The 24,319-nt window shown below is 44.0% G+C and overlaps 1 protein-coding gene across 3 annotated transcripts in view; it reads right to left on the minus strand.

The window, feature by feature from the left end:
* Positions 1-24,319, minus strand: part of CLUAP1 (clusterin associated protein 1) — a 59,254-nt gene that overhangs the window by 30,904 nt on the left and 4,031 nt on the right. For all 3 annotated transcript variants that reach the window (XM_021411718.1, XM_021411719.1, XM_021411720.1), the window contains 5 exons: positions 22,684-22,863; positions 21,534-21,629; positions 9,962-10,045; positions 8,061-8,194; positions 6,846-6,987 (listed from right to left, as the gene is read on the minus strand). In XM_021411718.1, the coding sequence (XP_021267393.1) occupies positions 6,846-6,987; positions 8,061-8,194; positions 9,962-10,045; positions 21,534-21,629; positions 22,684-22,863 (636 nt within the window). The remainder of the gene's footprint in view (positions 1-6,845; positions 6,988-8,060; positions 8,195-9,961; positions 10,046-21,533; positions 21,630-22,683; positions 22,864-24,319) is intronic.

The following is a 24,319-nucleotide window of genomic DNA, read 5'->3' on the forward strand; positions in this document are numbered from 1 at the left end:
TTGACCTCTCTTTCAACCAATTCCTTGGTTTGTAACCACACATTAAAAGGTTTCTGGTAATGATTTTTGGTATGTGTTGATCTCTAACAAAAAAACAAACTAGATCCACTTGATCAGCGTTGCTTCAAGCGAGCTATGACCGTGTCCTACTTGGAGCAGAATTCAAGCCACATTTCTGTTACACAATTCACATGCCTGAAATACTTGTCAATGTTCAAAAGCATAATGCAGAAAGACAGAGGAACAATGAACAATCCTCTTATCCTATCTTCTTACCAAATAAGACCAGATAAAGAGAATACTTAAAAACTAAAATGCAGAAAAGCACAAAATAGACCCCAACATCCTATAATGTTTCTTCAGGAGAGAGGTGACTGCACAAGAAATTCAGCAAGACAAGCTAAGAACTGGAAGTCAAGAAGCTACACAGCGTCTGATCTCTGGCAGCACTGATGGATTTCCAAGCTCTGCTATCACTGAAAGCTGTAACATCTCATGCCTCACATAAACAAGCGCTGGCATGACGAGGAAGCTGCCCATCAATTACTACACTGCAGACTTAGTGGGCCCTGTCCCCCTGTCCATTCTCCACCTGCAGAGCAGTTCATACACAACAGGACCAGCGTGGCTTTGCAGTAGCAGCAGCAGGACAGGACTGGAGCAGGCTGTGCAAGGCGTTTGTATCCCAGCACAGCACCCAGCCCGGACACACAGGATCCTCTTCACTCTTACTGCTGAGGAGCAGCTGAAGGCACAATGTAAGCGTTGCTGTTGCTCATAAATATCTTCTAAGTGATGAACCTGTAACAAGTAGCTCCTTCCAAAAAAAACCACAGCAATAGCACGTGCAAGAAAATTTAGCAGCTGCCCTGGGAAGTCATCCCCAATCCTACCAATCCCCCCTACTCTTAGTGAGTCCCACTTCTCTGATCTATGGCTGAATTTGATGTGAGAATGTATTCCTGCGTCATCCTCCGGTCACCAATCCCCTGCCACAGCGCTCTTGGCTTTTTCTCCCCTACCCCCAAGTGGGTCTTGGCCTATTCAAAGATCTCCCTGCTTTCCCACACATCTCTGGCTCATGGAAGCAAACCTCCCCTCGGGCTCCCTTTTTAATTCAGTTAGTTCAGTGAAAACAGTATTGTCAACAAGGAGTTGCAATTCTGTACTTGTACGTCCTAAGCTACCAGAAAATAGTTAAGGCTTCACAAATATCAAATATCAGTTCTATTCTCCCCAAGCCAACCTAGGGGGTACCATGCATTAGAATAAAGTGCGTTTTATGTGGCAGTTTTAGGGTTTTAATCAATTCCTGTTTGATCTCTAGGTCTGTGAAAATAGTAAGTTCTAGAATCTGTCAAGTCTGAAGACCATTAGGGAGACAAAGGCAAGCTCTGTTTACCCATCTGGCACATCAGATATCAAGGGAATCCTAACAAACGTGCAGATCTTTGAGCACTGAGAAATGCTCATCTCAGTTGTTTTCATTTCCCACAACATTTGCACTAAGGTTTTTAATGTGAGGCAGTATCAGTGAGGCACCAGGAGCAGGCATGCACAGCACTGCAGGGCACCCAGAGGTACCTCTGAGATCTAACCCTAGTTGCCATGGTATTGGGAGGGAGCTGCAGGTCTTTGCTCCAGCGGAAAGAAGGCATGGGGCAGCAGCTCCTTGTGCAACTCCATCACATCTACGATGCTCTTCACACGCCTTCCCACCTGTTTTCTGTCTCCACAATCTCCTTTTGTGTGACAGTAGTTTCTCAGGTAGCAATTTCCCGTGCCCCTTCTTCCTGTGCTCAGCTGCCCTCACTCTCTCTCCCTATGCATTCCCTTCCTCCTCCTCTCCCTTTTCCCCATTTTTCTCCCCTTTGGGATTCACATGTCTCAGCCCACCGGTGCTGTCATACTTGTACACTGGACAAGGTGCCAAAACAGAAGTAACAGAAATTAAAATGCCCTTGCTTACTTTTACCTCTGACACTCGATGTCATTTAGCAATGCTGGAACAGGAGTGCTCTCCTGGTCCCTATAAAAAATGCTACTGAACAGTAATAATTCAAGTGCACATTAGCTAGAAGATTAAAGACAGTAACCAACCACTTTTCATATTGAACTCCTGCCTGTTTCAGAAATCAGTCATTGCAATGGGAATTTTAGTATTTCAGATGGGACAGTACAATGCAAAAGATACAAAAAGCAGCAGAACCGAAGCTGATCTTGGAGAGCAGCAGAACTCGGGTCTCCCGTTATGTCCAATATGGAGAACAGAACATCTGCTTCAGGCACAGAGCTCTGATAGGAAAGCATTAGGTCAGTGAAGAAGGGCTTTCATTTGGGCAGAGCAGGTTGCAAAAGAAACTCACAATACACTGCATTTGTGTTTTTTTTCCATTGCTTAAACTTCCATCACAATGGACTGCTTACTCAGCAGAGCAACAACAAGAAAATTGGTTCAAGCAATCTCAAAGCAGAGATAACGACTGGGTGGCTTAGAACATCTTCCTTGTGTCCACCATTCTGTCGTATTTCTTAGTCAAGATTTCACAATGCCATCACAGAAGCATTCTTAAAACACCCTACGAGGAAGCAGCTGAAGGAGAAGAAAGTACTTCAGCGATGTCCTCTGAGAAGAACAAGAATAAATATATTCCACCTAGAAAAAAAGGCTAACGAATGCTAAGGGATATTGCCAAGTTATTCTGGCATCACACAAACTAGTTCCAAAAAAGCCTTTTTAACTGTATTAGCCAGTGCTGTCCTTTAAAGGACGGGCATCCATTATAGTCCGTAGAAAAACTCAGCCCACAAATCTGAAAAGCCCATAAACTTGGAATTTTACAGCAGCCAAAGTTCCAATAACTTTAATGCCTAAACATCAGAACCCATTTCATCATAAAAATGGGGTAAACGCTACCAGATAGCGCTGACTCTTTTTACATAGTAGAAAAATAAGAACAAATCTTCAGGACGACGTGGCACATAAATCCATGCTTCTGCAAGAAGATGGATTAACGGCGTGAGCAGCACAAGAGAACTGAATAAAGGAGGTGACTGAAAATGAAAAAAGAGGCGAAGGAAACCACAAAGACAAAATGCCCTTATTTAAATTCCTCGGATCCAATAATAAATAGTGCGTGACAGTTTGTCAATACATATGAGAAATTCACCCAAAGGAGGAGTCATGTTAGGACTTCCGACGTGCCCACGAGCAAGAGTGGAGGGCAGACAAATAATTCCACGTTTCTCATACGTTTCAAAGCGCTTCCACATCAAACAGGCAGGTACTCTGCAGGTGGTAATTTCATCATCAATTAACTGTTCAGCTCTGCCAATCCATTTGGCTGAGATTCAATAGCAAGCCTTCGAGATTCTCTTAACGCTGAGGGATGTTTCTCAGCGCAGTGCTTGGCAGGAGATGCCTGCCAGCTGCTCTCCAGACAGTGCTCTGTGTTACTGCAGACATTGGGTGCCAAAAGGAACGGGAACGTCCAGGCTGGACGGAGCTGTGAGCAGCCCGGCCTAGAGGGAGGTGTCCCTGCCTACAGAGGGGGGCTGGAGCTAGATGATATCTTAAAGGCTCCTTCCAACCCAAACCATTCTACGATTCTGTGAAGCCCAACACCACATCAGCACGAATTGCAGAGCGCAGCTCTCCGTGCAGCTGTACACCTACCACTTAGAGAACAAACCCAAGAAATCCACACAGAGAGCCAGCACCGTGGTTTGGAAAGGCCGCGCTGCTTCAGCTGCTCGGTGTCACTTAATTAAAATGGTGTGCTTGGGTACAATCTTTAAATCACTTTTCTAATTAGGAAATGCACTCTGGCCTATGTCATTAGCTGTGCAGCGTCAGCAGGGTACCAAAACAGCTTTGAGGCTAAGGGCACTAAAGATTAGACTCGTTATTCAGCAACGGTCTCTCAATCAGAACAGAAGTTCTTCTCAAAAACATGCAATGAGTCAAAGAGAGGGGTCCAGGAATCAGTCCTCAGTGCTGAACAGCACCCAGAGTGCTGGATTAATCTAATTACATTGCCCTTGCTTTATCCTAGCAAGCTATTTAACAAAATGCAAGGCAATGATAAAAGAGTTGACTCTCGCTTCCACTACAGAAGATAATTAAGATTTGTTTGGTGGAACAAAGACAAATACAACTGGAAAAAAAAAAATCAACACAACTTCCAGTGCGTTTAACAGCTCAAGAGGCTGCATACTGAAACAGATTAAATGCAATTATCCTTGTTATTTTTCCTCTGCTGATTCTGAAAATGATACAGAGATATAATCTTGAAGACAGCATGCAGCATCCGTTTGGAGGAAAGCACTTGTGTTTGTGGCTGTAATAAGCCACCCACTGTTCTGCTTCACAACCTTGCAGCCAAAAGTAAGGAAACACCACGTGAAAAGCAGACCAAGACCGAGAGGAACGCCTTGGCGGTTCCAGGTTGGCAAGAGACTAGTCACTGGATTGCTGCCCACAAGGAGATGTTTGGAGCCACATCCTTTAAACATTCTCTGTATTTCAGATACTCCAGCCTTCTGTCCTTGCTCTCCATGCTACTTTTTTTTTTCCCCTCCCCTTTTTTATTTCTGGTATTCCCAAACGCTCCCTAGGGAAATGATTTAACAGACTCTAATACATGGGCAATGAATTGAGATAACCTCAGCTTCCTCTCAGAATTAGGATCAAGCTATAGATCTAAACTCAAGAGGCAAACTCCATGCTGGTTGGAGCCAACGTGATGCATTTTAGTGGTGCTTTAAGCACAAGTAACTTGATCACTTGAGATCATAGTAAGAAACAGACCAGCACAGGTCATCACTCAGGGCAAGAACACTCCAAATGCAGAAGACTAAATTGTATTTTAACATCAAGTACATGTTAGTTAAAGATGCTGCCAGTTCTGATGCTTGCTAATGCATACCACGTACAACAAGTGACAGAAGTAGGCACAAAATCCACATCTTTTTCTCACAGCCTTTAATACTCTTTTATTCTAGACAATGTCAAAGTATTGCTGCCCGCTTATCCTAATAAATGAAAAGCTGAAGTATATGGGTGGATTCTCTAGGTGTCTCACAGAAGGAATGAGCACAGGTAAAAGAAAAGTGCTCTTCAGATTCTAATCACAGGAACACTCCTGAATGACAAAGGCTTTTCCCTCATCTTATTATCTTTTAATAAAAATCCTCTCAAGAGCTGTAAGCCAAGTCATTACTAACTCCCGCGCATGAATTTATAAGCAGTTCCAGGTACTCATATTCAAAACATTTCTGCTTTTGGTATTAAGTCTGAACGACATTTGAACAGAAGGCAAAAAAATAATCAGATTTTAGGTTTCATTTCAAGATTAGGATTTAATAGAAGCCTTTTTTTTTTTTGGCCAAAGATATGTGGAAGAACTAGAGCATTATTAAACAAGACATGAGAAAATACTAACCTGTAGTTAGCTTAGAAATGAATAGCATCTACAGAGATAAACAGCTTACAAAATGGGAGATTAATAGGAAGCTGGTTCACAGCAATTAACAAGTACTTTAAAATAAAGGTTCACCTTCCCCTCCGACAAAAATGCAGCCAAATATTTGATGCTTCTGAACATACTAGAGTATGCTTTTCCTGTATCCAAGAGATGATGGAAATTACTACATTACATGCAGCCTGCCAAAAGCTCTGACGGCTGGTGGTGAAGCTGCCTGTGCTTTGTGCTGTGCAGACAGATCAAAGCAGAAGAGGGACTGAAAAGTTACCATACCTCATTTCCAGCCTAAGTACAGGTCACAAGGTTTTACTACTTCTAAATGCAAGTATGAATACTTGAGAGCCAATTACTTAAGGTTTGTTGGCTGTTTTTTATTTTATTTTATTGTTTTCCAAATCAGTAGGCACACAGAGACATGGCCAAAGCAAGAAGTGCAGTCACAGGAACAGGGAACATCATGCACAGCTCCCCTGTATTTCTGCCAGGAACAAGAGTGAGTTGTGTTGACAAAGTAGTGATCTGCATTAGGAAAAGCCAAGAAGTGAAAGCACTGGTTCACTCAAAGCACAGTGCACCCACCAATACCAAGGTCCAAGGGGAGATCATTCACTGAAATCTCTTTTCAATGCAAGCAGAAAATGTACTGAGTAAAGGCTGCTAGAAGAAAGAAAAGCCAATAACATCAGTAAAACATGAAGCTGCAGAAGCTGAATGAAAGGCTGGCTGGAAGTGCTGCAGTCCAATAAACACCCAAAGGAAAGGATCAAGCAAGATGAGATAGAGACGTGTATTTTCTACCCTGCTGGGTAACTCGAGAATCACATTGAACTGATACAACTCAGCAAATCAACACAAAAATAGAACTTCTATGAACAAGAAGTCCCTGCGAGAGAGGATTCCAACTCAGCTGATCTTTTGAGTGATACTTCTGCTATGTTGTCACTGAACATGACAACTACGAGAAAACTGAAGAGCCTTGTGCTAACAAACCCTTAAATATCAGTTGTTGGCAGACAATAAAAACAAGTGTTTAAGAACTCTTAGCACATACACTGTACACAGCAAACGGCAGATGAGGAAGGCTGGAAATACTCTTCACAACCAAAAAGTGTCATCTGAAAGAATCAAGGGAAGTTAGACTGGGAAGAGGCATCATTACACTGGTTTAACTTCACTCACTGAAAAAGCAAAAGTGCATTATCACGTTTGTCTGCGAGCTGTCACTTCACCGCACGTCAGTGAGCTCCCAGTCCTTCAGAGCAGGTTCTACAACAAGTAGCAGGTATCACAACATGTCCTGCTATAAGGAAAAGGACTAGAGAGTACAGAGTCTTGCTGAGCATTTCTAAGCCATGTTACCTCAAACATCTCTTGCTCAGCCCGATGATGATCGTCCAGGAGCTGCTCCAGGTAGCTCAGGTTACGGAACTTTTCTAGGTAGCTGGTGTATTGTTTCTGCAGTTGCTCTTCGATCTTCTCATATTCATCCATAAAAGCAGGACTGGAGACAACAAGAACAAACGACTCAGAGAAATACAGATCCATACACTAAGAATTCTGAAACAGCATTCTCATTTTCGCAGCTGTTTTTCCATGTCTACTGAACCACTCTAGAAGGGCCTTCTCTTCTGAGGGCTCCACCCTACTTCAAGACTAAAAGCATGAGAGGAAGGAATACTAACCTACCCTGGGAAAATCTTACGTAGCAAAGGAAAGCTCAATGTGTATCCACTGCCACTCCTTTCCAAAGGCATCATCCTCCTGTCCCACAGCCCCACTTCGTTGTATGCCTGAGAAGCCAGCTACTTCACTGGAGACACATTTGCAACAACTGTGCTGTGCCATTAGAAGCACACCCAGTGCTGGTACTAAGGATATCTTATTACAGCACCTACAGATGTGCCCCACAGAATGTCTCTGCTGTTTGATGCTTCACATCTACCCAACATACTTCCTCTGAAGTGTTACAGATCATACGTATATGAATCCACTGTTACTCTTTCCACCACTCATTTTTCTCTTATTTATATTTTTTTTCAAGAACAGAACCTTTTTTACATTGTCTAAACCTGCAATTTAACCAAGGGGCATGAAATCAACCCAGATTGTGAATCTGAACACATTGGTTTTATGGCAGGCTGTGTCACTGCCCAGAGGAACGTACCCCAGCAAGAAGTGCCTAGTTACCTTGGGGGCTGGGAACAGAGAACACATCATTTTCAGCAGAACCACCTGGCACCAGTTATGCTTAAAGACAACATAAGACAGACATGCTACCTGACCACTGTGTTCGGTTCAAGCAGCAAGTAAGCCGCCCACCAAACAATACTCTGCTTGTTTTTTTTTTTTTTTAAACAGCCCAGATAATCTGAATCTAAATCCACAAACTGAAAAAAATAAATAATTACAATCCAGATTAAGCACCACTAGTGACGAAAATCTTTCTTCCACAGGCCACCATCTCAGTCTCATTACAGACGTCACTCCTCGCTGCTCTGAGCACGAAGAGCACGCAGTACCATCATTCGTGCCGGTGCTCATTTATGTAGCAGATAATCAGTTCACAATCTTTACCGAACGCTCTGCAGGGTCTGTAGCCTCTTCTGGCTTCTTTCCAGCTCCGATTTCCTCTTTTCAATCTTGGCTTCCAAATTGGCTTCGTCCAAAGCCACGTTATTCAACATGTCCTTAGTCTTTTGGACCTCTTCCTAAAAGAGAAGGATGGTGAACCTCAGCCTGCACTGCAACGGGTAGAATTATCTTTCAGACACTGATTGTGCTTCTGTATTATCTCCCATTGCACATTTTCAAGTAACTTTATGACAATGAGCTAGAAGAGAAACCAGCAAAGCAATACCAATTAACAAGTTTTTTTTGTGGCCAAGATAACAAACTGTCTGGACATTTACAAATTAAAATACCTACTTTTTTCTCCAGACATTCTTAAAGAAAGAAAAAACCACCCACAAACACAGCTGTCCTGGGCTTCAACTTTTTCCTTTTCATCAAAAAAGGAAGGAACAATGCCCTCCTCACAAGATCTGACAGGATACATAAAGTCATCTCTCAACAGGTAAGCATCTGAACAAACACAGAAGAGAAATGCATTTATTTCTTGGTGCTATTCTAGTGAGATGTTAGGATTCCATCAACAATTTTTCTTTTAAAAAAGTGACATTTATCAGGAAGGAAAAGTTGATCCATCCCACTGTCTTCACCCTTTCCTGAGTCCTGCTATATCTGTCTTTTCAAAATCCAAGAAGCATCCCAAACACTGTACCACGTTACAGGAATAAGGAGGGGAAAGTGGGAATATTCCAGCTTGTTTAAACAAATGAGGACATTCAGCGTGCTCATGCTCTAGAAGCTGTGATGAGTAAGAGGGAGAAAAGACTTCACACTTGCTGGAGCTCTAGCAGTAATTGCTATGTGCTGTCCAGCTACAATAGGTCATTTCAGTGACTGGTCCAGAACTGAACCAGCTGAGGTATGTGCTAAATTGATATTCTCCAGAAGCCAATTACTCTAATATTTTCCTGTTAGTTTATGAACACTACTGCCCAGAATATCAATGCACATTAACAACATTTAGAGTTCATATGGACTGCAAATAGGAGAAGTGTAAGGAAAGATTGCCTGAAGCATCTATTGATTATGTGCTGGCTGTTTAAACCTGGAACTCCAAGCCTTGTGATTACAGAACTGGATTGGATACAGTTTGCAGCTAACTAACTTGCAGCACTCACTAGGATTTAATTAACTACTATACTTGCACAATGCCTATCAGGGCAGCTAGTGGTTGAAATACAGAGCCCAAGCACTGGAGTAAGATCAGCGTTCTAGAGACAAGGACAGACCAAGGCACCTCTGACACTGGAATCACAACGACACACTGGCATGCCCCAACGAGCACACTGCCTGCTCTTCTCATCCCTTCCCAGTTCAGCTATCCTGCTTCCAGCTTCACAGCTCCAGAGGTACCAACACACTCACATTTCCAAGTATATCCCTTGTAGCTGTGATTCTAAAATTTACGTGGCTTAAGCAACGACGTCTGTTTCTGTGCTGATCTAGTCCTTCTTCCTTTAGCACTTCTGAGGCTATTGCTGAGCCCTTAACAGGGCAGGGAACATGACTGAAATGCAGAGGGGGCTTTCCGTCCTTTTCTCCCAAGAGAGAAGCCAAGGGAGCTGTCCTTCGATGCAGCTGTGGTGACTGCAACACCAAGGGTTTGTCAGCAAACCACCAAGATCATCGGTGACTCTTCATTACCATGACACAAAGCATCAGCATGTACCAATCTCTGCCTTGATGGATTTGTGTTCACACATTTCATGTTACCAAAAACCCAATACCTGCATTAGCCATGAGCTGAAGTTCCACATTTCCTGTTAATTACCCAGGTGGAGCATTACTTGGCCCAGCAGAAGAGAGAAAGGATGATTCTGCAATAAAATAAATATCGATTTGCTTACCAGAACACACTCAATGGCAACTTTCATCATCTTCTCAGCTTCATTGATCTCCAAAGGTCTGGCAATAGATTCTGTTCTTGCTTCCTATGAAATAAAAAATACATACATAGATTTAAACACTACACCAAGAAATCAATATTTGCAGAGCAGAGGATGGCCAAACAACAATAACTCGATCATCTGCTAAACAAGTGGCGCAGGACTTAGTATTTATGCACCAAGGCTCAAACAATTAAAGGAATGGGAGATTGTGAAAAGGTCAGTTAAGTGAGGCTGGGGTCAATGTGGAGCAATTAAGGTAACTTTTCAAAGCAATGTAAGTTATTTCAACTGCAGCTATTCTTGCATGCAGATTTTGTCTGAACTGCACTGGTTGTCAGGTGTTAAACAAGGCCACAAAACACACAAGATACCCTCATCTTTACAACACAGCTCACACACACAGCACTGCAGGCAGCTGAGCACAACACCACGCATTTGTGGAGACAGAATTGGGATGAACCCATGGAACCAAGCCAGGCAGTCAGCCTGTAGGCACCTCATACATCCACATGAAACTGAGGTGATGTGGATGTATGGGTTTCTCCAATTCTGGTCCCAAGTGATTCAACCTCCTCATCAAAGCAAAACTTCTTGTTAACAGCCCAAAGGATGAAAAAACCAACCACCCCAAAACAAATGTCCACAGCAGTTCTGGGGACAGGGGGCTTAGCACTCACCATGCCCTCATCTGTACCATGTCTTACAAAATCAACCTGGCTGAAATGAAAACGTTTGATTGGTTGCTGATTTAGGAGAAAAAGGGGAAGGTTTTCCCAGCTAAAGGTCCTTAAAATCACCTGGTGTTGGCAAAGCATTTGGTAACAGGTGGATCAAGATGGAAATTGCACCTCTCCAGAGAACGTCTGATTAAGAAGCTGGAATTGCCTGTAGAAGATGGATGGCTCTTCTTCTACCTTCCCTCCACCTCCCATGGAAGTTTCATGTGCAGACCATAGTCCTCTTGGAGAAATCCACACCAGTTTCCAGACGGAGGTTCAGTCCCGCAGTCACACCTGCTTGCATTGCCAGGCCAGTGAAGGGCAGTGCTAAGGTAGAAATTCTTCCTTCCAGACCTGATTGCTGAAGCAGGCTTAACCAAATGCGGGCAGTCAGCGGCACTGAGAGGAGAATGCAGGCGGACCACCACAGCTTCCCACACACACAGCTCCAACCATTTATTTAATGCATGTTCCTAACATCTTCCAGGGGTGCCTGTCACTGGGACAAGTCCCGTGGCCCTGTGAGAACTCTCGCAGGGAAAGCTTTTACCCACAGCATCTCTTCTGAGGAAGGACCCTGCAAATGGCCACACTGAAAGGACTGAAAAGAAGGCGGCTCGCAGCAGCGTGCTTGGAGAAAAACAGATCGCTCCACAAAGAATACAAAGATGCTACGAAAAGCACTTACTTTAAAATACCAAAGTTGGCTAATTACAACATCGCTAAGCCATTAGCAAATTGAAGAAAACGACTTCCAGTGAACAAACCTGCTCTGACACCCTGTGACTCCCCGCGGGAGCAAACCAGGCGTGCTTTCCTGCCAGCCCACCTTGTCACCACCGCCATTTCTGACCCCATCTGAAATCCACAGTGACACGACAACTGACATTTTTAAAGCCTGACTTGGCACGACGGCCGCCTGTTTGTGCTCGTGGGTACAAACAGGCTGTACACCCAAAGGCAACCCAATATTCTGATTTTGCCCAAGCACGAGGGTGTTACTGCGCTGCTAGCGCCTGCGCTCACAATTCCATCCACTCCAAAAATAAGTGTGCAAATGAAACCAAGCTGAAGAATAGGGCTTTGTTCATTTTCTTTCAAAGTAATGTACTCTTTGCAATTAGGTGTACTAATCAGAATGCATGTTATAATACGCAAGAGGTTTCCTTTAAATTAACCATTAAAAATGGAGTTCTCGGGAGAGGTGAAAAATATAGAAAAAATTATTGAGGCCAGAGATGTTACGAAGCAGAACAATTTAGGACTAAGCCTGGTAATTACAACTCAGGAAAACAAACATATACAAAAGCAGAGAGGTATTCATGGACAAACTGGTTGTTTACCACTTAGTGGTGCTGCCTGTTCCAAGCGTTCAGAGAGCTCCCTGGCTATAGTTTTACACGATAAACACTAATTAAAAATCAGGGAAGCCAAGTGTAAAATTATTTTTGATGAACCAAAGCTGGCAATTATTAAAGAAAATGCACAAAAAGCACATAAGAGATGACATTGGCTGGCACTTTACCCACTCAAGTTCAGCTAATATTTGGCACAGTGTGGAGTGGTTGAGGTTTTAATTCTTCAAGTTCCGCATCTCGCTTTGGACAAAGCCAATTGGAAGTGCTACCAAACGAGCTGGCTGCCTTAGACTCAAAGGCTTGGTTTTCTTTGGCAATGAGAATGTCATTAGGAAGCTGTCAGATCCCAGACAGCTGCCTGCCCAGCGAGCAGAGCAGAGCTCGGCCTGACAGGGCACTCCCCTCGGGATGCAGAGCTGACCCTGAACCAGCTCTACCCAAGTTGCACCAGCCTGGGCATCACAAGTGAAGACAAATCCCCTTAGAGCAAAACTGTACTGCAGCTGTTTCAGGAAACAACACTGATCCTGAAGCCTTCAAAACGCCATCTGTCCAAAGAATTTACTCAAGCGTGCATCCCTGCTGAGTGCCAGAGCTCACTCCCACTGCACCATGTCCCTGCTGGCACATCTCCCTGGGTGCACCAAAGCCATCCCAAATTCACAGGCTGCCCAGCCACCAAGTAATACCACCATGCAGAAAAGAAAAATGCACTTACTAGCCGCAGAAAGCGGGGCTAGGATGATGCTGCCATTCCTGCTAATGCACCCCACCACCTTCAGAGATTCCCCCCCTCCCCACCCCAGGAGCTTTATATATGGTTAAAAATGAAGAGCCACTACTACAAAAAACAAGCCCAGCAATTATCCAGTGAAGCATTCCCAGCCAGCTCTGGTTTTCCATCACCATGCATCAGAAGCAGACAAACCAGCTCCTGGCACACCTGATGAATGGGGAACGGGATGTACAGCTTCTGAAGCGCAGTGAGGACTGAAGGCGAGTAATTAAGCACGACTAGCACACAAGTCACTCGTGATAAATGTTGTGTAATACATGTATATCTTGATGTGCAGGTCTAGCAGAGGGTTCTAAACTTCTTTTTTGTCATAAGGAGCAGACATGAAAGCTTTCTTTCTACAAGTCTCTGTTTTTTTGACCCCGAATTAAATCCTTGCTCCTCCCTGGGGAGCTGCAAGACTGCTGCATGCACAAGTAGCTCCTCACCACCACTTTCTGCTGCCTTCAGGAAGCATTATATCCCATACGCCCTCCAAATACAGGCTTTGTAACTGCTGCTATCTGTGCGGGTCATAAAACTCTACTTTTAGACCATTCACCATTCAGGGAGTTCGTTAGCATGCATTGTGATTGCATTTGGCCCAAACAGAATGCATCATTAGGCAGAGTTCTATATGAACAGGAGGGCAAGGGAGGGACATTAGAAATAATCAAGGCCTTCTGAAGGAACCTTGTACTATCTAGCAGCCTATTTTCTTCCTCGGGAAATTAAAGCCCAAGCTCATTGAGGCTGCTACTGTCTCCAGGCTCCCATGGAGCTGCACCCCTGTATGCTCATCTCAGCAGCCCACAAATAGACCCACAGAGGCATCCCCTGCTCAGCAGTGCAGAGCCCTCGATCAAAGCATTGTCTGAACCTTCAGTCACTATCACAATGCCTAAAAAGCACGGCTCGAGGAGAGGATCTGAGATAAAGAACCAACTGGAAAGCCTAACTTTGTGCAGAACAAGAATCATCATGTAGCCTGCTTAGCCAGAGAAGTAATCTGAACATGTGCATTATGACAGAAGAAACCCCTTGCAAATGTCAGCGTGCAGACTGTTGAACTGCAAGGCAAGACAGAACTGAAACATAAAGCTTCCTGAGAGCAGTCGCAGCGCTCCCTCCTATCCCACACCTCCTGGTGGTCCCCTGCTCTTCTGGCTTCAGCATTCCCCAAGTTATCCTCAGCTCCCAGACCCCAGCACATGCTCACGGGTACCTTCCCACGTCCTTAAAACCCTCATCCTTCCTTTGCTACCTGAAAGGCTTCATGGCATGTCACGCTGCTGACACTTGGATGGGTCACAGGGCTGCAGGGTGCCATGTGGAGCAGGGGCTTCAAACCAGGAGGAGGCTTGTGATGCCTCTTCTGGCCAACGAGCACCCCTCTTTCAGCACAGCAGGTAGAAGTGGCCTTAAGCAGCACGGGCAGGTGGAGCACGCACTGTAATTTGTAAAGGGACAAAGAGCAGAGTCCTCAAAAGGCAGGCGGACAGGCAAGCAGAAGTCTGCCCAACATCTCCTTTCAAAGCATTTCCTTTCCTTATTAGTTACAATAAAAGGAAGACTTTGGGAAGGTTTCTGATCTCCTCAGAAAGAAAAAGAAGAAACACCACCACCACCAAAAAAAAGAGCATGCTCTTCAGCAGCAACTTTCAGACCTTGACAACATGCAAAGGCCCCGTGCAAAGCTGCACTGAGAGCAGGAACAGACAGCAGGTGTGCAGTGCAACCACCACGAGACAGTCCAGGCTTGTAATGCACACCAAGGCTGTGACTTCCCTAAGCCCACCAGCGTGGGCTGCCATTCTCAGCAGAGCTTGGCCATGGGGTGGCTGCTGTGCTCAGGGACAGAAATACAGAGTGGCTCTCCAATACAGAAACAAAGGCAATTTAAGTCAGTGCATTTTCCCCTTATAAAATAGAAGTTTTGACATGGCTATACCTTGTGTCTAACAAAGGAAGGTTAAGAATAATGAGTAACTGAAGCCTCACCAGGCGTTCAGAACACAGTGTTTGTGATTTAGCCCAATCATCAAGTGGAACTTCTCACAGTCACACAGGCTTGACAAATGCTTTGACATACAGAAGATGGTTCGGATGCAATTTTCTTCCCAGCCATGCTAGAGTGGTTTGTCAAAACAATTGGGCTCTGAGCTACAGGCATTCAGCTATCCCCACGAGTTGATAAAATCTTCCCTGCACTGAAATAACTGGTCCCCAAGGTGCAAAGGTGCCACCTCTCCATTTGCTGATGATGCTAAGCTAGATACTAATGGGAAGTTCGCTAGAAAATCCTTTGTTACATAGACCACGCAACCAAGAAAGCTGTAACTGCATAATATAACCACGGTTATGGTTAAAGCAATCCCAAGCATAGGGCAGTCTCCACTCAACTTCTTTGAACAATTGCAAGGTTTCATTTTGGCTTCTCCCTTTGCATTCGTCCCCTTTGCTCAAAAAGGGTTTGGTCTGAAGCAGCAGTTAAAAAATAAAAACCACCTGAAGTCAGCTAGGTCATTCTCCAGAGCACCAGACATTTCAAGGCACCAATTTCCACTAGAAATCACTTTACCTCTGTGATGTGTGTGGCAACTTTGTAGCCAAAGCATGGGAAATGAGAGAAATTAGTTTACCCACCTCCCCCAGGCAGTACCACGTACCCAGAAGGAACATTTGGCAGATGGAAAACGCTTTCAGCATCATAAGCAAAGCAGTTTTTTTGTAGTTAACTTTCAGAGCACCGAAGGGAGCAGCCGCCATTCAATGAGAACCACCTCTCTCTTAATGACAGAGGCAGGCAGCACACACAGCACTGAGTGGGGAGAGTGCTTTGGTGGCACCTCTTTTCATTTAACTAATGCCAAATGCCTATGGCTCTCCAATGAGGTTAATTCAAGCATGTCACAAGCTGAAGTCAGTAAAGAGATTCTCAATGGCTTCCATCAATTTTGGAACAAACTTGCACTGCGTGCATACAGAACAGTAACACATTCCAATACCCTGTAGGTAGAAACATATCCTCCATAGACTGAGAGACATTTTATCTGGCTGTTAAGAGCTTTAATCTACAAAATTACAGAAATTACTTACACAGGAGGATATGCAGGGACTAAACAGTTTGTTCAAGGCCACAGATGGAGTAAGAGCCAAGAGGAAAATGAACACAGAGACCAAAGGTGCTGTCCACCTTCAGCACAAGCCAAGTGCATCAAAAGAAAGGCCATTTTCACCTTCCTGCAGTTTTACACGGCTTAGAGCTAACTGAGATTAAGTTAATCAGTGTCCGCTCCCACCCACACCCCACCCCCCCACCAACATGAGGGACTCCCAATTTCAGTTTCAATGTGTTCTGGTTATCCTAAGCATTGAAATAGTGCAGAGAGAGAGAGGGGGGGAGGAAGAAACCTGAATAACATCTTCCCATTCTTCCTCCATACCCAAACAAACCCTAGCATTACCCACCCGAGGGGAGAAACAAAAGCTAGAAATCCAGAGCTCCAAGTGCCTAGTTCTTCTTCCAAAGCTGGATACAAATACTGTGAAAATCAGGGCCACACAGTCATGCAACGCACAGGAAGTCCCAGTAGAAAGTAAAACAGAGATAAATACATCTCTGTGCATGGAATTTGTTCTGTGCATGTTCAAAAGCAGACTATGAATTCCAGCTTTCCGATTTCTATGCTAGGACCAGTAAGACTGGGAAGAGCAAACTGTCTTGCCAACGTCTGGGCCAAATGCATTTAAAAAAAAAAAAAAGACTTCCTGCTGCTGTGGGGTTGTTCACCAGGAAATCCCTCCTGTTCTTCTCAAACATAAAATCTGGAGTCTTACTGAAGCCAGAAGGGACATTTGTGATTTCCTCCTGCTGAGATAAGCACAGTGTTACATCCTTGTTTTCCTGCAGAACCTTAACCAACAGCATCATAGTTTGAACCAAGCCAAGGAGTACCTGCAGGTTTTGATCCCTCCAGTGCTCCTAAATGAAACGTTCAGGTGAGCTTTGTTGGTTGTTTTTGATGTTATATATTAATTTTGAAAGCAGCTTACATATATACCAGAAGCGCAGTCAGGAAATGATGGATTTATGAAGGCCTCAGAAAGGCACACCACCACAATTCCAAGAAAACACACACACTTGAATAAATACAGACACATTTACATCAATATGTATCTGCAGTGCATCTGATAGATTCTTTCCCTTAATAAACTCTTCTCTCCTTTAGCTGAAATTTGTTTTCATTCAGAAAGTAATTTATTAAAGTGACCCATGGCTTGGAACAACCATTTACCTTATGCATAACAATTTTCTACACACTTCCTATACCAACTACGTGCAAAAAGAGCTCCTATAAAGAAAGGAAAGGTTGTGACACAAATTAGAGTCAGCGTTTCTGCAGGAAATACAAATGAGTTTTACTTCGCTTTTTCCAATGATCTTTACCCAGCAAACGCAGAGACAAGGAAAGCAGATGCATTCAACCCATTAGTGCCAAATGCCAGCATCTCCCTCACACCTACAGGAAAATTAAGCAGTCTTCACCCAGGCTGGAAACAAGATCCTCAGCTTAACTAAGCCTAGCTATTGAGATCCTCCATTTCAGCATTTGGAAATGGATGAATTGGAGGGGAGGAATAAAAAAAGAAAGAGGTTCAGGGAACAAAAAACAGCCGTGTTCTCAAATTCATTAAAACAGCGTCACAGCCATTGATGCATTTTAATATATGCAACAGGTTCAGGACATAAAATGTAATGAAGAAATTAACCATACTGCTCTCCCATTGCTCTCTAATAGCACAATCTCTCCCCACCAACGCAATTTAGTGCACGCATTACTTAGCCACGCAGTGTCAAAAGAAAATAAGCAATGGAAATCAATAATCTTTGCATTAAAAAATACTAGAAGTAACCTTCAGTGAACGGCAACTGATTCAATATCTACATGCAAGGTTCTAACTCCCCACGTGCCATCACAACCCATAGCACTTCTGCCCACCCGAAATGGGGTGGGAAGGGCAGGCACTGGATCCCATCCCAGCGAGCTTTGGAGTGAAGAATCCGGGGAGGATGGTGTGAAATTACAGGCAATTCTCTCCTGCCCTCGGCACTGGCTATTTAGAAATAACTGCAACTCCACCAGCTTCCACAGGCATTATCAGACTTAATGGTGATGGCAGAAAACAACTGCATTTGGCTCTCAGCCTCTCACTTGATGAGCTTATTTCATACTCAAGCGAGCTCTATAGCTCAATTACTTTAAAATATTTGGAAGGAAAAAATGAGGATGCTGAAATCTAATCTATCAGGTTACAAGTAACGAATCACCTGTCCCAAGGTTACCGTAAAACCTCTATTTTCCCTGTGACATCCTCCCTTCCTGCCACCAACTTTGGGTAGGAAACCCCCCTTTAGAACCCTGAGGATGCTGCACAGCAGCCAGGACAGAGCTGCTGCTGCCAGGGGGTAAGAAAGGCCAAGCCAAACCGAGAGGAGCCCTCCAGCCAGGCATTCCCAGGCCGCATGTCAGTGCCTTACCCTGCACAATGCCAGCGTTCAGAGCTGTGACTGCAGGATCACCAGGAGCACTCATCACAGAGCTGCACCAGCAGATGAAAGGGACAAATCCCCTCACAAACTGCAGGCACCTCTGCTTTGGGCCATCACACGGAGCTCCCTTTGCCCTTCAGCTGCTCAAACACGCACACAGGGTGACAGGGCTGACAGCTCACAGTCCCGGCCCCGCTGATGAAATACCCAGCTCACCTCCAACAACAAAGGCATTTCTTTACAGAGGTTCATTGTGGAAACAGGAACGTGGTAAAGAAGTTTCTACAGAATTAAGCTTACTTAAGGCCAGGCAGTGAGCTGCATGGGGGAGTGCAGAGCCATGATCCCGCTGCACAGCCAGCTCAGCCCTACTGCTGCACGGAGCCCTACTGCTGCTCACCTCCCACCTGTAAGTTAGTTCTGTGTTCCCCTCTCCCATCTGCTTCCTGAAGCACAGCGCCATGTTCCAAGCCAAGCACACGGCTCCGCAGCTCTGGGAGGTTAGCACTCCTAAAGTGAATCACAGCTATAATGAATCACAACTGTATTGCAGATTCTGTCAGAAAACCATAAAACATTTCCCCCCTATTATTATTTAAGCTTCAGGTAGGAAGAAAAACAGATGTAATAGCTTTCACGAGCACAGAAGCTACAGTGACCCCAGCATCAATTTGGAGGATGAGGTTTTTGCTTTGTGGCTCCTGAAAAGATGGAAATGACAAGAGCCAGGGGAAGTCTTTTCTATTAAATCTCACTTCTATTTTCCAACCTCTCCCAAAGGCAGCAGCGTGCCTGCCTCCACCACTCGCCCAGGCAACAAGGGGCACAGCAGCCAAAACCAGTCAAGCTGCCCAGCACTTGGGTCACAGCAATTCCCTGGTACAAGCGGTCTGCAAACAACTCAGAATAACAGCTTTAAGTTCAGCTCATTTTCGGGAGATTGCTTTCTCCAGTACACGGGCTGCAAATAGTTTTTCATAGCATCTAAACTGCCATTTTGTAAGAAAAAAAATAGCAACAGGTATATTGTTGTAAAGAGCCTTCCAATTCCTAGCAGAACACAAATTCTTCATCCCTTCCTATCAATTCACATGTCTGTTACACAATTCAATACATTTTCCATGAAAACATAGACCGAAGAGATCCCAGTTAAAAACCAGCCTGTGTGAAAGGGCTTTTATTGCTCCCATTTCACAACATTCTCCCCACAGAATGGGACACGAAGACACAGTCTCCAGGGAAGACCATTACCCACTGCACTCCCAGACACAGTCCTAGATGTATCCCAGGACTGGCTCCATTCCAAAGAGGCCATGGCCACAACTGACTTTTGTCCCCTTTCTTTCAAACATGCAAATGCACAGAGTCCTGTTGCAATAAAGAAACCGACAGCAACAAGAACCAAAAGACAAGCAACCACCGTTGCCAGTAGCCTTTAGAAGAAAGCATAAAGCCACGTGGTAAAACAGGAAGTTTGCTTAGTGCAGCCTTATGGCTTTGTGACCCCCAAACAAATGTTTTTTTCAGCTCTAACAACTTGCACAGAAGGCTGAAACCAGTAACAAGTCATAGGGAACACAGCATCCCAGTTCCCGTGCTGCACTCCGTGGGCTCTCCTGTCACAGCCCCGTGTTGTGCTTTTAAGATACAAACCCAGAGCTAATGAGACAGAAGCAGAGGCCATCCTTCCTAAGACAGGATTTCTTAAAGATAATAAATCCAGTCTGTCAAGTCTTTTTGCAAGATGTAAACTGTGCACCTCTGTGAAATCCATCAGCTGCAGCTTGTGCCCTCAGCCATTATGTCGTGACAAAGACACACTCTCTAGAGTAAATAATAAATTGTCCTTTTTACAAACTGTGCCTCAGATAGAATAACGCTGAAGATCTCCTAACGGGTGCAAGGAGAAGTGGCTGCAGCGAAGCACTTCTCCAGCTCTTGATTTTTCATTCTGTGCTCTCAGCTCCCTGCACTTGTGTAAGTCCCTTTTAGAAGGCCCAGTTCTGCAGTCACCTGGCCTCCTCAAAGCCTCAATCCAAGGGATGAAACAATGCCCAATTTCAAAGCGACACTTAAATACTTTTTAAACACGCTGACTTAAACGCTGGCCTGTACCTGACATTTCAGATGAGTTCTAAGAAGCGCTGCCTACAATAGCACAGCTTGATGTTCTAAAGCAAACGTTAACACATTAGGTGGTATTCACATGAAAATTACTTGAAAGCCAGGAAATTAAGCAAAGAATGCCAGGTGAGAAGTAACTGATTAACTGTTCCGTAAGACTTGCATATGTTGAATTCAAGTGGATCACCACTTCTCTCTCCCTTCTAAAAAGATTCCTGTATTCTATGTGGCTGTACACCATGCTGTCGTATCTTGCAGGAAAGGCAGTGCTTCACGCAACGTCTGCGTGTCATCTGTTCCTTGAAACACTTGCATTCCACCAAACAAGGAACTGAGAGCATTAGTGGTCAAGGCACGAAGCCCACTGCTCTTACAGGATGTGCCTCCCACAGCTCAGGTATTACAAACCTGAAGATCACAAACAAACAATACCAGAACTTTCAGGGCTTCCCTTGTTTAGATGTCTATCATCAGTAAAGGAATAACCTCCAGCATTACAGATAAGTGCATTAGAGAAACAGAGTGAGAGACTTATTGGCAAAGTGTTTGATGACACGTCCATGACTTCATGAAGCAGCTTGCAATTTTACAGTTAGACTGAAGAATTTCTACCCTGCAGGCTTCCATGCCTTTCAATTACAGTAACAGAAATAATGAGCCTTGCACTTGGATAACTCAAGACATTAATATTTTATCCTTCAGAATATATCTATCAACTCTGCTAAAACATAAACGTAAAGTCAATATTTCCAAACAGTTCTACAGAGACTACTTCAGTTTTCTTCTAAAGGAGAAATGCCAAACTGTTCTCTCAATTTTACTGCAATCCAAGCAATAATATGAGTGGGAAGAAAATGCAAACTTTGACCCATTCCTTCAACCAACAGAATATTCATTTTAGATGCAGCTGTTACAAACAACCACTCACACTTTTTGCACCTCTGTCCTTTGCAGCACCTAGTCAACAGACATTCTTATCCACTCTCCAGGGTGTACTTACCCTTAGCTCTACTTCTTTGCCAAGTAAGTCGTACAGACTTGCTCCTTTGGAGGTGATTTCAGAAGCAAGCTGCCTGGCTGCCTTCAAGTCAGCAATCTGGAAACACAGCAACAGCACAGAACAGTAAAAGAGAATCCACAATATCACAAAGAGAATCCTAGACAGATTTTCCCTATTTTTATGTTAAAAAGGAAGCAAGCACAGAGGCTGAAACTCCACCACAGCACTGAAGCTGTCCACTGGAATTGGAATGAATCTACCTCTGGGCTTAAACATGGCCTTGGTCAGGCACCACTTGGACTCAGGCTGCATGGTGAAACCCCAGACACTTTAAGTCAATGATAAAACCTCCTCAAAGCTGACTCAGCTTGTTGGTTCATATGCTATCATGGCAAACAGCAACATCTTCTCTTTCATATGCAAAAGTGCATACACCAAAAGGCACGTGACTAGGACATTGTGTAAGTCCTGAATACGGACTATCTAGAAGTGGGTTTTCCCTCACGATTTCTCCAGGTGCTTTCCTCATAAAGAGTAATGTGGGTCTGCCATCTTTTCAAGAACAGCAGTATTACTGTCTAACAGGCAAACACAGGAAAGCATTGCTACAAAATAATCAAATTCAATATCAGGATATAGAAGAGGTGCTAAAAGTAACAAAAATCAGCAACAAGAACTCTTATTTAAAACACAGTGTGGCTTCCTTCAGTATCTAGGGAAGGCATTTATTTTAAGGGCCTGGATGGCTTGGATGTCTGTCAGGATAAGATGAAGATTCCCTTCTCACTCAATGCAAACTGGCTCAAAACCCAACACCCAGTCAGTGTTTTGGAAGCTCCCATGTTGCAATGATGTTACTAGACAGAAAATTGTCTTTATCCTTGTGTACTCCAACATCCCTACAATTTGGACAGCATTTCAAAACAATTACAACCAATTTGGTGCCACTATTTCCTTGTACTATGCTTCCGGATACGAGGACACAGATTAAAACGAGTCATCGCATGCAACCTCAACCACAGAAAGCCCAAGATAAAGCTGGACTAACTTCCTTGCGACAACATCCTCTGCTTAAGTTTCAGATAGAAAATGGATTTTTTTTCCCCCACACAAAGCTCTTGCCCACGACAAGAGTATAAGTTTTCCTTACTTTTGAGCCAAGATCAAACTTGAATTTGCTGCTGTCCTCCTCGGTGATGTCTGTGCGCTCCATTCCCTCAGTATTCATCGCGCTGTAAAGCACAGAGGTGACTTTCAGCAGTTCTTTCACTGCATAGCCATCTGCCTGGTAAAGCCTCTTGGTGTTGAGCTTTATGTGGGCCTTGGTAGCCTTGGGAAGGGAAAGAAATCATCATGTGACAAGGAACAAGAAAATCTCCATTCACCCCTTCTTACTTCACTCACAAGCTCTCACTGGAGGCACCGCTGTCTGCTTTATGCAAATAAATCTTCCTGTTTGGAAAGAGATTTGCTTAACCATATCACCACATCACAATGTTTCTAAAGAAACCTTTCTGAAATATGTGTACTTTCTGTATGTCAGAACATTTGCAGATAATTGCCAGAATGAAAAAACTCAAACTATTCATTAATTCTTCCCCATGTGAAGATCAGCAAAAACCCTGTGCACCACTTAAACTCAAATTAAGTTTAAGTGGAATGTAAGTGCTGCCCAGGACTTGTGATGATGCTGCAGAGAGGTAAATTTCACTCTTAATGAGTTACAAGAATAAGATCAATTATCCTAATTTAGCTGTCTTCTCTTCCAGCAGTAGCTTCAGAGTATTTTATTGTTTCTCAAATTATTCCCTGTTACAATATTACTGACTTTATTCTCTTGCCTTCCATCTCTGAAAGGAAAAAACATTAAAAATAATATCCTCTTTTTATACTTTAAAATAGCAGAGGAGAAAAGTGAGTGTCGTAGAAACCACACATCTGTCGCAGAACAGACTCGAGTAGTCCTTGCATCTCCTGCCAAGGTTACATTACGAATGCACAGCCACAAGGAGCCAGCTCCAAACTCCAGCTAAAACTTAGAGGAACTGCTCTTGCTGACAGCCTGACTAAACGCACCAAAAAAGCAATCACTGCTCACCCTTTAGAAATACAAAAGCTAAGTTTTAACTGAATGACCACTTAGGGATACGTAGTAGTGCAACTCATTCAGTCCTGGGGTGAAAGACTCAACACTGGAGCAGTAGGTGCTGTCTTCCCACTCTGCACTGGGCATCGCCGATGAATTTACTGCAGAAAAGCTTGCTGTGAAACTAAAGGTGAAAAGAACGACATCTCAAACCAAGGACCTAGCTCCAACTTTGCAAGGAGCAAAGAGAACAGCTGTTGGCCTATGCCTCATCATTCACGACTTCACAATGAGATTTGTTACCGGGAAGCATTTGCCTCTTGCCTCTTTCTTCACAAAATCCCAACACAGCAGAGGAAAGTGACTGCACCTACTTCACACATGCAGGGGCACAGCTAAAAAGAGCACCTGGAGCCTCCCAAACAGGTTACTGACGTTGTACAGTCTGAACACGGCCACTAGGAGACTTGGAGTACAAAAATCCCTTGTCACTTCTGAAAATCCTGGCTGCCGTGACCTCAGATGAACCAACATACAATGCCAAACATGTTCTCTTCCCCTCTCCTTCAGTAGAAGGGATCTAAAAAAATAAGTCATGGAAACAGTGGGGATTGAATTTTAAGGTAAGCGTGTCATTAAATGGACAGAATCTGTTAAACATCAACTACAAAAGAACAGCAACACAGCACACCATGAAGGA

The sequence above is a fragment of the Numida meleagris genome, chromosome 13 (assembly GCF_002078875.1).
Source record: "Numida meleagris isolate 19003 breed g44 Domestic line chromosome 13, NumMel1.0, whole genome shotgun sequence".
In the NCBI taxonomy this organism is placed as follows: domain Eukaryota; kingdom Metazoa; phylum Chordata; class Aves; order Galliformes; family Numididae; genus Numida; species Numida meleagris.